Genomic DNA, 14,084 nt, shown 5'->3' with positions numbered 1-14,084 from the left:
CTACGCTTTTCAAAAAGCGACGGCGACGGACTGTGTCGCTTTCTATATTTTTTTCTGAAAATATTTTTTTGGATAAGCGACAGACTAAAGGACCCTGTCCATCGCTTTTCTGGGTTTGTTTTTAAAAAAATGCACAAAAGCAACGAACAAAACCACCCTGTCCTTAGCTTTTTTCTGCATTTTTTAAACCAGTTTCTGCTGCCACCTGCAAATTAAATTAAATTCAATTCAAATTTAATCAACCCAATCAAACAAAATACATTATAAGCATCTCACACAAGATATAAAACAACAAACTCAAATCAATCTTCAAAAATATCTAAATCACAATTCAAAAACTTATAGTCATTCAAAATTTGTTTCAAAATTAAAAAAAAGTTCATAAACTAAAGCAATAGAAGATAATCAATGAGGGCAGTCTATATAATCATTTGCATCTTCATTGTCATCGTTAGTGCCCTCGGTAGAGGACGATGTAGATGTAGGTCAACGAGCGAGGTTCAACACTTGTTCATTGATTTGCTGAATTGTCGCACTCATGCTTTCTTGTTCAGCTACTCTTTTTTCTCTCAAACTCTTTCAGTACTGCTGTCAATTTTGCTATTTGTGCCGACATAGCAGCAATCTGAACACCGTCAATTATCTCGGCTTGACGTGACGATCCAACACCTTCTAAGCCTGACAAGAGTCTTCGTACATCATTTCGAGAGCCTCGACCAAAGAATCTACCCTTATGTGTCCCCCTACCACTTTTTCTATCCAAATTTGAGTGGACAGTTCAGGTGTCATTTGGACCGAACTATCTAGATTCTCATTCATGTACTTGTGATACTCATCCTGTATATTAACCCACACATCCGGATCTCACTCATTTTCTTTCTTCTTCACATGAGTCTTCTTGAAAACCTCCAGTGCAAGGGGAGTACGCCCCATTTTTTTTCCTATAAATAAAAAATGAATTTATATTATAACGATATTTATCAAGTAGTTATTTATTTAAAAGTTTGAATTGGAACTTACCATATTTCTTGTAATTGTTCCAACGCTCTTTGCACCTCTATTGTTCAATAAGCCACCCTTAAAACTATCTTTAGCCTTTTTGACTTGTTCGGACATCGCCTTGAACTTATCTGTGTTGCAATATTGGTGCAATTCATAAAAAAACATGAGGCAACATCCAACTCGGACACTGATCAGTATCCCGAGTTTTCTTTAGCCAGCTAGACAGTCTCGCGAATGCCCTCCTCTCAAATATGGTCGCAATGACCATATTAAACCTCGGTTCCAGAGTACACATATTCTGAAAAAAATTAATATTGTTAGATGCATGTCGAATGACATCAGTACATTGAATATACGAGTATGCAATATAACTGAATAATAAATAATTGAATGAAATGACTGCAATTGATAAAACATAAACTCAACTAAATATAAAGGATTAAAGGAATAAAATCATTTAAAACCTTACAAAACACCAACTCACCTCCTAAACTCAACATAATAAGTGATATAATAAAAATACACTTTTAACTCTATTTATGAGATTCTCCGATAACGATCACTATGAGCTACATGATGATACAACGTCTCGCCCACGCTGCCAGAACTGTCCTATACCTTGGCGGGGTATAGAACACATCAACTAAGTGGATCCACTAAGCTCTGCCCGGAGGCACTTATGATTCATCTAAAAAGTATGATCTTGTACCCATGTTGGCATACATGGTTTATGAGTAATGTGAGTTGTCTGAACTCATCCTCATATCGGTGCTCAATACTACTCCCAATAATATATACTTATGCTCAATGTTTAAGAACGTACTCTTCCTCTGGTTTGAGATAATTGTTCAAACTATCCTCTTAAAAAAGGTAGCTGCTCTGAAATATCTCTGAACTCATTAACTCATTTAGAAATCAAAGTCTCTCTTTTCTGTATGTAAAAACTGATACCTTTGGGAATACTTAGTTCCCTTATACTCTTTCTCAGTCCATATTTGAAAATTCTTTCTAAAAGATATATCAAAATCATATTGTGATATGTTCATTCATGATTCGGGAAGTCATACTGCATAAACATTGATGGCATATCTAGATACCACACTTCTTAAACATTGATGACATACTCGACTATCATACTAATCATGTTTTAAAAACTCTTTCTCAAAACTTATATTTACTTCCTCAAAAACTCGGTTTAAAACTGAAGTGTTGGCTTTTAAAAGCTTCTCAAGATTTATAACTCAAAATAGGTTTCATGCTGAATTATAGACATGAGCAAATCAACTCAAAGATATCAATAACAATATAGAAACTCAATACTCAGAACTCAAGGATACTTCTCAGCTTAAGAATACTCAATTCATAGGGTTCATGTTGAAATATAGACATGAACAAATCTACTCAAGAATCTTAATGCATAACATATAGCAATTCAATAACTAGAATAGAATTTCAAAATGAATCATGAACTCAAGAACTCAAAATCAACTCATCTCAAGAATACTCAAATTAAATCTAGGGATAGAAACCTAGATTACTCTTTTACTTATTTGAAAGTAGAGTAGGGCGTGAAGACAAACTAGTCCAACACTATGATAGCCTTACATACCTGAAAGAACAAGGTTCTTGAAGAATCTTGAAAAAAAAAACTTGAATAGAAGCCTTGAAACCTTAGCTCGAAGGAAAACAATCAAGAAAACATTTCTTGAGATTCTTAAATAACTAGTTTCTTAAAATCTATGGCCAAGAATTCGTTTAGGATTTTCTTTGAGGTAAAAAGAGAAAAAATGACCTTTTTTAATGCTTTTCCGTCGGTAATTCGTCACTGCGATGTATCATGTTACTAAAATGGTCATAACTTTTTACTCAAAACTTGGATTGATGCGAAATTGGTGACGTTGGAAAGAAGATTCAAATACCTTTAATTTGATAGGTTATGGACCATGTAACTCTTTATATTCTAAGAGATATGGTCATTTGAAAATGACTCAAATAGAATCTTACATCAAAACTTCATCGGTAATGAAACTTTCAACTCAACTTTGTGCTAGGAGATTCTAGTGACCTTAATTTACATCCAAATTTATTCCCACACTAAAGAATCGATCTTTACACATATGAAAAATTTAAGAATCACCCGATACGATCTTACATGTAAATAAAGAATAGTTTGGATGTTAGCTTAGTAATTTTCGGGGTGTAGGCAATGATTTTTTAGTGTATCTTTCTTACTATTGTAATTGAATTTGGTAAAGTTGATTGGAGTGAGGACTTTGTTGCGGCATTGGGTAAGGAGTAAAGGAAATTAAGGTTTATTCATTTCATTGTCTCAGTCTTTTTTTGTGCAAAGAGGTTGCAAAAACTGTGTCAATATTTAATTATTTTCCCTGTGATTTGAATTGATAAGCTTGAGCCTTGAAATATAATACAACTTAGACTTTCTTCTTTTTTATAATTTTGACTGTTTTTATGTTGTCCAATCACAAAAAATGTCTTACTTATTTTGGATTTTTTTAGCTACTGAAATCAAAACATTAGTAGGTTTTTAGATTGTACAGTCTCATTGAGTATTAGGAACACGATCAATCATTAGGTTACTATGGAGAATGAACTACAAAAAATGTGTGCTACTTATTTTAGGTTTTTGCTGCCTTAGTGGTCGCTGTTGTTTGCGAGGTCCTGATCATTTACATGGGCTCACTTTTCATTTCATTTGTGGAAATTTTATGATCTATAAATCGTCCCTAACGAGCGATCGGCTCATGTTTGAGCACGATGAATCACTTTGTGCCGACCTTTACATGTAAGTTAATATGCTTCTTTCTGTAAGATTACTTGAAGTAACTCTTGACTTTAACCAAATGAGATAAGTTGATTTTAGTAAGTATTTGCATCCATTTAGATTTGATATTTCATTTTATTATGGCAGTTCATAATTATGAAAGGTTACTATTTCAAATGCTCTGGATAATATTGTTATAATTGATGAGATGGTGTCATTTTGATTTATGCAATTTTTTCCCTTTGCTGTGTGAATCTCAATGTCCATTTGGATATGAGAACTAAACAAATGGGCAAGTTTTTGTTAGTACTGGACCATGTTTCACAGTTAATACTCTGGAATTTGGTAAAAAAATTGTTGAAAAAAAATTATATTCTCAAGTTGTTTTTTCATTCCAAATTTTAAGGAAGAGAATCAATCAAAACATGAATTGTCAATTCTGTGATTTTTGGTAAGACTGATAATTAAAATATTTAAGAACTCTTTAATAAGGGTATCTTCTCTTATAATTTAAGGAATTCTTATCTACACTAGACTTTCTTCTATAATTTTATTTTATGGAAAAAAGTTTGAAATATATCCAAACTTTGATTGAAATTGTTGAAATAATCCCAAACTTTGAGCAGGACTGATTACCCCTTGCACTATTTAAATACACTATTAAATAGTGCAAGGGTAATATGCTTTGCCCAAAGTTTGGGATTGTTATAACAATTTTGGTCAAAATTCAAATATATTTAAAGTTATCATAATCAGAAATCTTGGGAACATATGTCATATGTTTGAGAAAGTGAATAAGGCAAGAATGTAACAAGCCATATGAATATCAATTACTTTGTTATATTTTCTTCGTGAGCCAAACAACTCTCAAGTTCAAATTTGTAATCCAGAGTTGATGAATCCAAAGCTAAAGTTAAACATTTTGACGTCAAATTTTTAAACAAGTGACAATTAGTATAAAACAAAGGACGATGATAAAAGTCAGAATTCTACAATTATATCTTCTCCTCACTAGATGTGGCTTTTGAAATAATTATGTCAAAGTTAGAAAACAACTTGCCGCCAAAATGCATTAGAAAAATAATTAAATTTTGTGAATGGAGATCTCAAAAACCCAAAAACTAACTCTTTTGGGGGATTTAAAAATATTTGAAGATTGAATTTCATGGCCTAATAGATACATTTAAGGATAAAAATTTAAGAGTGATCCAAAATCCAAGTCAAATGGATATTGAAAGAAAAAATTTAAATGGTACATCCAAAATCTAAGTCAAACATATATTTAAAGAAAAAATGTAAACGTCTTATTCAAAATCAAAGTCAAACAGATATTTAAAGAAAAAAATTAAATGTTTGATTTAAAATGTATGATTAAATGGTAGCTTAATCTGCCAAATTTGGGAACCTAATTATAGACAACACATATTCCAAAAAAGACCAACCAATCCTGTAAAGAGTTATATTTCCTACCCTATATATATTCCAAGAAAAAACTATATACTTATTATTACAATATTTGTTTTTGCTTCAAAGTACAAAATAATGGCTACTGCTAGTACTCTTGAAGAATCTTTCAAAGAAAACCCTCAGAGCCTTCAACACATTCTTCCTATAGATTTTCATTCAATCCAAGAAGTTCCAAACTCTCATTTATGGCCTGATATCAATAATTCCTCAATTAGTCATGATGAAAAAAATCCTAATGTCCCAATAATTGATCTTTTAGCCCCTAATGTTGTGGAACTTATAGGTCATGCATGCAAAACATGGGGGATATTTCAAGTTGTTAATCATGGAGTTTCTTTAGAACTTTTTGATGAAGTTGAATCTCAGGCAAGACGACTTTTTGCCTTGCCAGCAGAACATAAGGTGAAGGTCGTGAGATCGACTAGTGGCGCCACCGGCTATGGCACAGCTCGAATTACGCCATTTTTCTCAAAGTTCATGTGGCATGAAGGGTTCACCATTATGGATTCACCACTTGATCATGCTAAGGAACTTTGGCCACATGACTATCAAAAATTTTGGTAAGTACATGGATTGATTTTATGTGAATGTGTATACAAACATCATGTTTAAGTTTATACACATTCACGATACAAAAAATATATTTATATAATCAAGTTATTTAGTAAATAATTCTAATCAACAATTATATTTTTCTCATCATAATCATAAATTTAATTACATAGATAATTTGAGATGATATTACTTTCAGAAATCGCGATAAATAATTTGAGACGCTGAAAGTTATATATTTGTTTTGGTCTTTGTAGTGATGTGATGGAAAATTATCAAAAGAAGATGAAAGCTCTATCCTTCCAACTCTGGCTGCTTATCCTCAATTACTTACAACCATCTCAAGAGCATTCAATTAAGTCATTTGAATCTACAGGAGCTTTACAATTGAATTCATATCCATGTTGCCCCAACCCTAACCATGCATTAGGGTTAGCTCCTCACACAGATTCATTATTCCTAACAGTACTCCATCAAACAAATAACACAAAGGGTCTTCAAATCTTGAAAAAAGACCAAGTATGGACTTCAATTGCTCCAGTTTCCAACGATGCCCTCATTGTTAACGTAGGTGATCTTCTTCATATACTCTCGAATGGAGAATTTCCATCGGTTTATCATCGAGTTCTCGTGGATCAAACTAAGCATAGAGTCTCTTTGGCTTATTTTTTTGGACCTCAAGTTGATTCTATGATTGTTCCATTAGTTTCTTCTAAGGATAATGTTGGTGTTGAACCAAAATATAGAAATGTGAAGGTGAAAGAGTATCTTGATCTCAAGGCTAAACATCTTGAGAAGGTGTTCTCTATGATTAGATTTTAATTATGTCATAGTATTTTAGTACGTAGTTCAGTTGATTGACTACGTAAACTTTTATTTTATCGATAAGGGTTTGATTCCCATCTTGTAACGCTCACCATTTCCCCTTCCCATACCCCAATTTAATAAAATAAAATATGATGTTTTTTCTAGTATCCACTATTTTGAGTAATGTGATCTTTGGCGTAATTCATACATACCATGAAAGTTGTTGGTAGTTTCTAACCAGTTAATTTGTTGAATTTTATAGTTTATATACACTGTTAAAGCGTGTAATCATCTCAGTTAAAACTTGAAGTTCGAAAGAATAATGTTTTTATTTAGTCAATTGTATTTTCAATATGTTCCTCACATATGAATTTTTTTTTTATGAGTTAAATACATGATCTTTTTTGTAATACTATTAAAGCATGGCAATGAAATTTGAATCCAAACTTCTTATTTACACTTACACTATAATAACGTACATGATCATCTCATCTAAAAAAAATAATAAGCTATTAATAAATTGAATAGTAGCATATTCATATATATATGCTATACCAACTAATTTGAGATTATAATTTATAGTTTAGCCTTGTGAATAACATTACATTAAATCTGATATTTTCCTAAAATTTGTTATTTTTTTTAGAAATATTTATGTCGATAAAAATATAAAGTGCCTACCTTTCTTATAAGAAAAATTGGGTCCAAATGAAGGGAATTATGCTCCTATTTTGGAGATTGCTTTAGTTTTTTTTCCTTTAGAAAAGTATCTTTCAGAGGCATAATTTAGTTCATATGCCCATAGAACCCACAAAGTTTAGTTTAAAGCTCACAAAATTATACCTTAAGGGGCATAGCTTATTCCTACAGAAATTTTACTGGACAAAGTAAAAGTTCTCTAAATTTATGTCTTGCGAAATTAGGTCGTAATTAAAAATACTTTATCTCGCAGTATTTCATAAAATGAGAAGCAAAAATAAAAATTAAAGATCACTAATTTGAAAAGTTTCTTCTCATCATATTAAAGGAGCGCAGCTCTGTATGAGACTCATACTGCAGAGCAAGCGGAAGAAAGCATAAGGTCGCGCGTTAGCACTCCTACAAGAAAAGGGATGCACTAAGGAGCAACGGCTTTTGCGCACCCTTGCTTCTTGCCGCTTATTTCAAACTCAAGGAAAGTTTTGGTCGATATGAGAGAAACTTAACTCTTTCCTCTTTTGGTTTCATAATTTTTGTTGTAGAAGAATAAGGATTTAAATAATATGCACCATAACAATAACAACAAGTATAACATACCCAGTAAAATCCCACAAGTGGGGTCTAGAAAGGATAGAGTGTACGTAGAACTTACTACTACCTCGTGGAGGATAAGATATCAAGTTTGCTACGAAGAATTACCTATTGTTGCATATCAACTTAATATGGTTAGTGAGAGGATAGAGTGTATGCAAAATTTACTATTACCTCGTGGAGGCAAAGAATCGTTTGGTGTGCATATGAATCTTATTATGAAGAGCAGCCACATTCAATCAAGGATAGTTACAGTGACAACTGAATAAATCAAAATTAAGTTGTTGGAAGATCCTTACAGTAAGCATTTTGTTTATGTATCAGCAATAATCCACCATTGTCATGGACAGCAGAAAACTCAGAAAAATCCCTGACAATGGTATGTAGGAGGTTAATTCATCTATACAATAAGTCTGCTTTATATGTCACTCAAGACACCTTTTAGAAGATCCAATCCTTCAGCTGATATGCTCCTCTTCCTCTGTGTTCTTGGTATTTCAATTCGCGGGGGTGGACCATGAGAGAAGCAGACCACAAGTACCGTTAGATTATCACAAGTATTACGCTTTAGTGCCTCCCTGACAAGTTCCTTCGAGCATCTCTCGGGATCATTATGCAGCATGAGCTCCTTCCTCACGATAGTTACCGCGTACTGGCTACTCATGACATCCCATAAGCCATCACACCCCATTATCAAGAACTCATCCTCTTCGGACAGGACCAACTCTTCCAACTCTGGTTCCGAGCTTAAGGGGCCCTTTGAACCTTTAGGACCCTTTATGTGCCAGTCACCAAGAGCTCGTGCAACCGAGAGTTGGCCATTAAGGTAACCATCATATATGACTCCCCCTAGTTTCTCAATTCTTAATTTTTCAGAAGTAGTGTTTGGTTTGTGGTCTTTTGATAATTCAATCGCTCTTCCACGTTTTCCTAGGACAGCTCGAGAGTCCCCAGCATTAGCAATAAGCATGGTCCTGTGAATTGCCACAACATAAACAAAGGAATGAAAATAAGTTACCTACACAACAAATGAAAAAGGATAAGGGGGATAAATAAACAATTCATTGATGCATAACTAAGTTATGTAAGTTCCTATCTGGCGTTGTAAATAGATATTAGAATTAAATGGTAGATTTCAAGAATGAAAGTTATGAGGCTAAAGTCAGTAAGAAAATCTCTCATACCAAACGGACCAAAGACATTGGCAGTAACGAAATCCAATTGGTTAGACCAAGGCTTAAAGTTAAGTTCTACAGAGTGGTGGTTAGACCAACATTGTTGTATGCGTCAGAGTACTGGCCAGTTAAGTACTCCCATGTTTAGAAGATAAAGGTAGCAGATATGAGGATGCTCGAATAGATGTGTGGGCATATTAGAAGAGATAGGAACAAAGTTATACAGGGAAAGGTGGGAGTGCCTCCGTAACGGACAAGATAAGGGAAGCGAGGTTGAAATGAATGTGGAGAGGAGATGCGCGGATGCACCAATAAGGAGGTGTGAAATGTTGGTTGTAGCTTGAGTTAGGAGAGTAGAGGTAGGCCGAAAAAGAATTGGGGGGGGGGGGGGTGATTAGACAAGACTGACACAATTTCAACTTACTGCGGACATGACCCTAGATAGAAAGGCTTGGAGAACAAAAATTAGGATGGAAGGTTAATAGGTAGCCGAGTATTGTCGCACTTCTTTTGGGAGAGGTAGGGGGCTAGCCTCCTCCTCTCCTCTTCTCCTTATTAGCAGTATTATTTAGTAGTCGCGTAGTTTCTTACTTTTTAAAGTACATTACTATCTGTTGCTTTGTTTTTCTTTGTATCTTGCTGTTTTTGTTGTCATATTTTTCTTACAATCCTGCTTTGAAAACATTTCAATTGAGCCGAAGGTCTATCGAAAACCTCTTTACCCCACTAAGGTAGTAGTAAGGTCTGCATACATCTTACCCTCCATAGACCCCACTTGTAGGATTCTATGGGTATGTTGTTGTTGTAATGATTGGTTAGATTAACGTCTTGTTGTCCTATTCACACTAGGAAAATATATTCATCCAAAATCATAAATAAAGAAGCCAGGAAGAGTAGAATCTTGAATCTTTTAGAACTAGGTTATCCATAGGAAAGTGGATTAAGATATACCCATTTGTTTTGAAGATGTCTATAACTTTGCATGGCTACAAAGATAGGATAGCAAATTCTTCAAACAAGCAGTAGAAATGCCGACTTGTGATCATCATTGACTCTTCCATTTTTTTCCCCAAGTTTGCTTATTTAATGATCGAAATTCCCCAATTTGATGAGCTTTGTGTTTTAAGTTCCAACGGTGTTTCTCCCTTCTGTACTAAAGCACTCCTGGTATCTGAGCTAAACATCGCACATATGTTTCTTTTCTGATCATCGAGAAATCCCCAAGTGCCAATAGCACACAGTTCGAACACTCAATGAATCATGAACCCGCCCCTCTACCCTTCTCCACTTTTTTCATAACAAGGGAAACCCGCAGCGCTACCCTTTGGGTGGGCGCAGGGTAAAACCCCCGCTCCTATGCAATAGCTCGCAAACTACACAAGAGAGGTAACCCTTCTCCACTTAAAGACTAGGCTTTTTGCTGTGAAAGGGTTCGAACCCATGACATATGACTAATCCATACATCAAGTGTTTTGCCCTCATCAATAGATCAAGACCCTGAGAACTTAAGCATTGACATATTTAGGAGATCCAAATTTTGTATAAAAAAATATTGGGACAGACACGGCATGAATGCATCTAGCTCCTACGAGAGATGAAAATTTTAGAAATATATGAATGTGCCACACAAAAGAAGGTCAATCACTTACCGTCCTAATATAAGCGCAGTCAGAGCAGTTGTTCCAGAGGTATTATCAAGTGATTGGGTATCAGCCAGTGCATTATCAGCTTTAACAAAAGCATTCCTGATAGCTCTTTTGACCATCGATGGAAAATGTGTATCCTCTACAATAAAGCTTAGGAGATTCTTTTGAGTGAATGATGCAGCATCAATGCCACCATGACCATCAAACACCTGAAAGTACACAAATAAAAATTTATCAAGCACCTTAAATAAACCAAAAAGGTTGACAAGTACCAGAAACTTAAAATTCTTCAAGTGGGTATCTTTCAGCTGATAACACAACTAGTGAAATCTCGATAATAGTTGCATATCGCGTAAAAAAACAAGAGTGTTACTCTTGATATCATGCTCGCGATATTGAATTTCAAAATTATTTTTGCTTGGATCTGGCACAAGATGCAGAAACAGTCAAGTGGAAGTGGCATCACATTTTACTTTGTTACTAAGTGATATTGCAGTTTACTAGTAACAGGTGCTAGGGGCCATATTAATGAAAAAGGGTATTTTCACATTTTGTATGAAGAATTTCCAAAAAATTATACATGACACTTTAGTCTTTTCACAGTAACTACAGTTTGGATAAACTGAAAGTTACTGACCCCATAAAATGCCCCAGGAGAAAGAAGCCCCTTGGATGAGCCAATGTGTTTGCAAAGATCATTGATACAGATATGCTCATCTTCCATGTTTGGTTTTGGCCCAATCTCAGAATAGCTTCCTGAGCGAAAGATGGGAACATATCCAGAATCGTCACTTGATGATGATTTAAGAGGAAGAATTTGTGTAGGCGACTCCTAGATATTTCATAAAGCAAAGAAAAAATTAAATTAGGAAACTGCATAAACACATATAAGAAGGTTCTCCTGTTAAACAATCTACAAAGACTACAAGCTTGCAGAACTTGCAGTGTAAGAAGAAGAAGAAATATGTTTAAAACAAACAAATCACAATTTAGAAACAATTTATAATTCTTGCTTAAAAAGGGCATCAAAATATTAAAGGTGGACAGTAGCGAGAAGTTACAGACTTTCTTTATTAGCTTACTGCAGCAATCAAGCTATTCAATCTCAAGACAAAGAAAATTTTATATAATTGAGATCTTGTTTTGACAGCTTATAGTCTTTTAGTCTTGCCAAAGCAATGTTATCAAAGGCGACAAGCACAAAAAAGCTCTAAGGTCCGTTGGGGCTTTAAGCGCAAAGCGCAAATGAAGTGTGGGCTTTAATTTAAAAAAGCACAAAGGAACAAAAAGTTCAAAATATATGTTTAGTCCAAGACTAATAATTATAAACATGTATGACAAATATCTGACCAAAGAAATTAAATAAGCATTATGATAAAGTGAAATATCAATTGTTTAGTGTCACTTCTTCAGAAGAGGCACATTAGCAAAGAAAAAGCCTGTCTTAGAACCTTAATGATGACACTAGAGCGCACATAAAGCAAGGCTAAGCGCTGAACAAGTTTTGACCCTCGCTTCAGGGCTTAAGCGTGCATTTGACAACACTGTGCCAGAGACTAGAGACTTATATGCTAATAAAAGGTGTAGAGAACTTCTAGTGCTAGCTTGGTATAAAAGAGGCTTAAATGGAGCAACATGTGCATCAAGAACACACATATCCGACCCCAACTTGCTTGGGATTGAAGTTTGTAGTTGTATGTTACAATCTTACAGATAAAACTTTTTTTTTACCTTCTTCATACTATTAAGAAACTAAAATACCAGTTTCTCAGAGGAGTCGGATTTGAACCTAGACCTTGCTCTTACCAAGTAATTAGGTGTACTAATAATGGTAGATAAACCACTGCATATACAATACGTATTTTTCTTCTTTTTTTTTTTCTTTTCAAGTAGCCCGTTTTATGTCCTACATTAGTCCTAGGATTCACCAAAGACAATCATAACTAACCCTGCCATCTTGCTCTAGCTTCTAATTTAGCACATAAGATGTATAAAGCAAATAAGGATTTTTTTTCCAATAGACACTTGGATTAGCATACACCTAAATGCATTTGATTCACACTTTATAAAAGCAAGCAAAAACTAAACGAATTAAGAGGCGAATCTAGGACGGGTTCTGCGGGCTCAACTGAACTCATGCTTTCAGATATATTTATAAAAATAATAAGATGACACTCACTCTCATCCTGATTTGGCAAAATGGGGTTCACTCACCAATGGCGAAGCACCTGCCAACGTTGCTTGGCTGATACAATGCCGCAACCCTGTAGTGTTTCTTGGTGGCTTCCCTATATTTGAGTGGCTTGACTGATCCAACTCCTCTTGATTTTCTTCTATATCTGATAAATCTTCCTTACAGAATCCATTTTCCATTTCCCCATTACAGGGTAACATATTTGTCTCTGGTACCATCATTTCTTTCTACCACCAATTCACTCCATGGAAAATACAATAAATGGCTGGCACTCCTTATTGTTTCTTGGTCTTTGAGGCATTACTACAAACACATGGACGACAGCTGTAAAACTGTTCCAAGAAGTGACATTTTATCTAATTTTACAAATACCCAATGTCACAAACAGGACCAAGATTCCAATTTTATAAGAAAATTCAGAGAAAGATGAGATCTTGATTAATTAAGGATAACAAGTTGAACTGCAGCGAATGATTAAGAAAATAAGAGGATAATTAGGAATGTGTAGTAGTAGAAGTAGGAAAAATTAAGGTAGTTAGTTAATTTAATTAACATGTAGAAATAGAGGGGAGTGGCGTATTAGTAGGTGGAGAGTTTGAGTTCCTTACACGTGGGACACAAACTGGATGGTAGGTATTTTAGTTGTCCCTTGTATTTGGTTTCACTTAAAATATTGTTGTACTCGTGTTCGATTCTTTAAATAGATATTTCCTTCATAATCAATTTATATACTCTATGTTTTATTTTAGATGAGTTGGTTTTACTTAATATAGAGTTTAAGAAAGAAAAAAATATTTTTAAAATTTGTCATGTAAAATAAGTGAGTTTTTGGTTAAAACATTCCTCTAATATACTCTAAATTTAAACAATATCCTTTTACAATCAGAAATATTTTTAAAATAAGTGAATTTTTGGCTAAAATCATCCCTCTAATATACTTTAAATTTAAATAACATCCTAGCTCATTCAATTTAGTTAGGATTGTCTATTACTACTATAAACTAAGAGAAGAATGGGAGCAAACAAAATGGGGAATTTGTGAATTGATCAACCGTTGGATTTTTGAAAAAAACTAATGAAGGATGATCTTGTCATTTTTAAGGTAATTGAGGGATATTTTTTCATTGTGATTGTACAAGGATGTGGTTTAAATATGGAGTGTAGTTGAG

At 34.1% G+C, this 14,084-nt stretch overlaps 2 protein-coding genes across 4 annotated transcripts; one reads left to right on the top strand and one right to left on the bottom strand.

The window, feature by feature from the left end:
- Positions 1 to 5,326: 5,326 nt before the first annotated feature.
- Positions 5,327 to 6,625, top strand: LOC125847150 (gibberellin 3-beta-dioxygenase 1-like). Its single transcript, XM_049526835.1, has 2 exons — positions 5,327 to 5,811; positions 6,061 to 6,625. Exons 1-2 carry the CDS (start codon positions 5,327 to 5,329, stop codon positions 6,623 to 6,625), a joined length of 1,050 nt encoding a protein of 349 aa, XP_049382792.1.
- A 1,479-nt stretch (positions 6,626 to 8,104) lies between these two features.
- Positions 8,105 to 13,570, bottom strand: LOC125849324 (probable protein phosphatase 2C 47). 3 transcript variants are annotated; one of them, XM_049529392.1, is made up of 4 exons: positions 12,936 to 13,570; positions 11,359 to 11,553; positions 10,725 to 10,930; positions 8,105 to 8,874 (listed from the first exon to the last, which is right to left on the bottom strand). In XM_049529392.1, exons 1-4 carry the CDS (start codon positions 13,134 to 13,136, stop codon positions 8,319 to 8,321), a joined length of 1,158 nt encoding a protein of 385 aa, XP_049385349.1. In that variant the 5' UTR covers positions 13,137 to 13,570; the 3' UTR covers positions 8,105 to 8,318. The 3 variants fall into 3 exon arrangements, with proteins under 3 accessions (XP_049385349.1, XP_049385350.1, XP_049385351.1); XM_049529393.1 differs by having other exon boundaries at positions 12,901 to 13,021; XM_049529394.1 differs by lacking the exon at positions 11,359 to 11,553.
- Between the last annotated feature and the right edge of the window lie 514 nt (positions 13,571 to 14,084).

The sequence above is a fragment of the Solanum stenotomum genome, chromosome 12 (genome assembly GCF_019186545.1).
Source record: "Solanum stenotomum isolate F172 chromosome 12, ASM1918654v1, whole genome shotgun sequence".
NCBI lineage: Eukaryota > Viridiplantae > Streptophyta > Magnoliopsida > Solanales > Solanaceae > Solanum > Solanum stenotomum.
The sequence above is the reverse complement of the archived record's forward strand: the minus strand, read 5'-3'. Positions and strand labels throughout refer to the sequence as shown.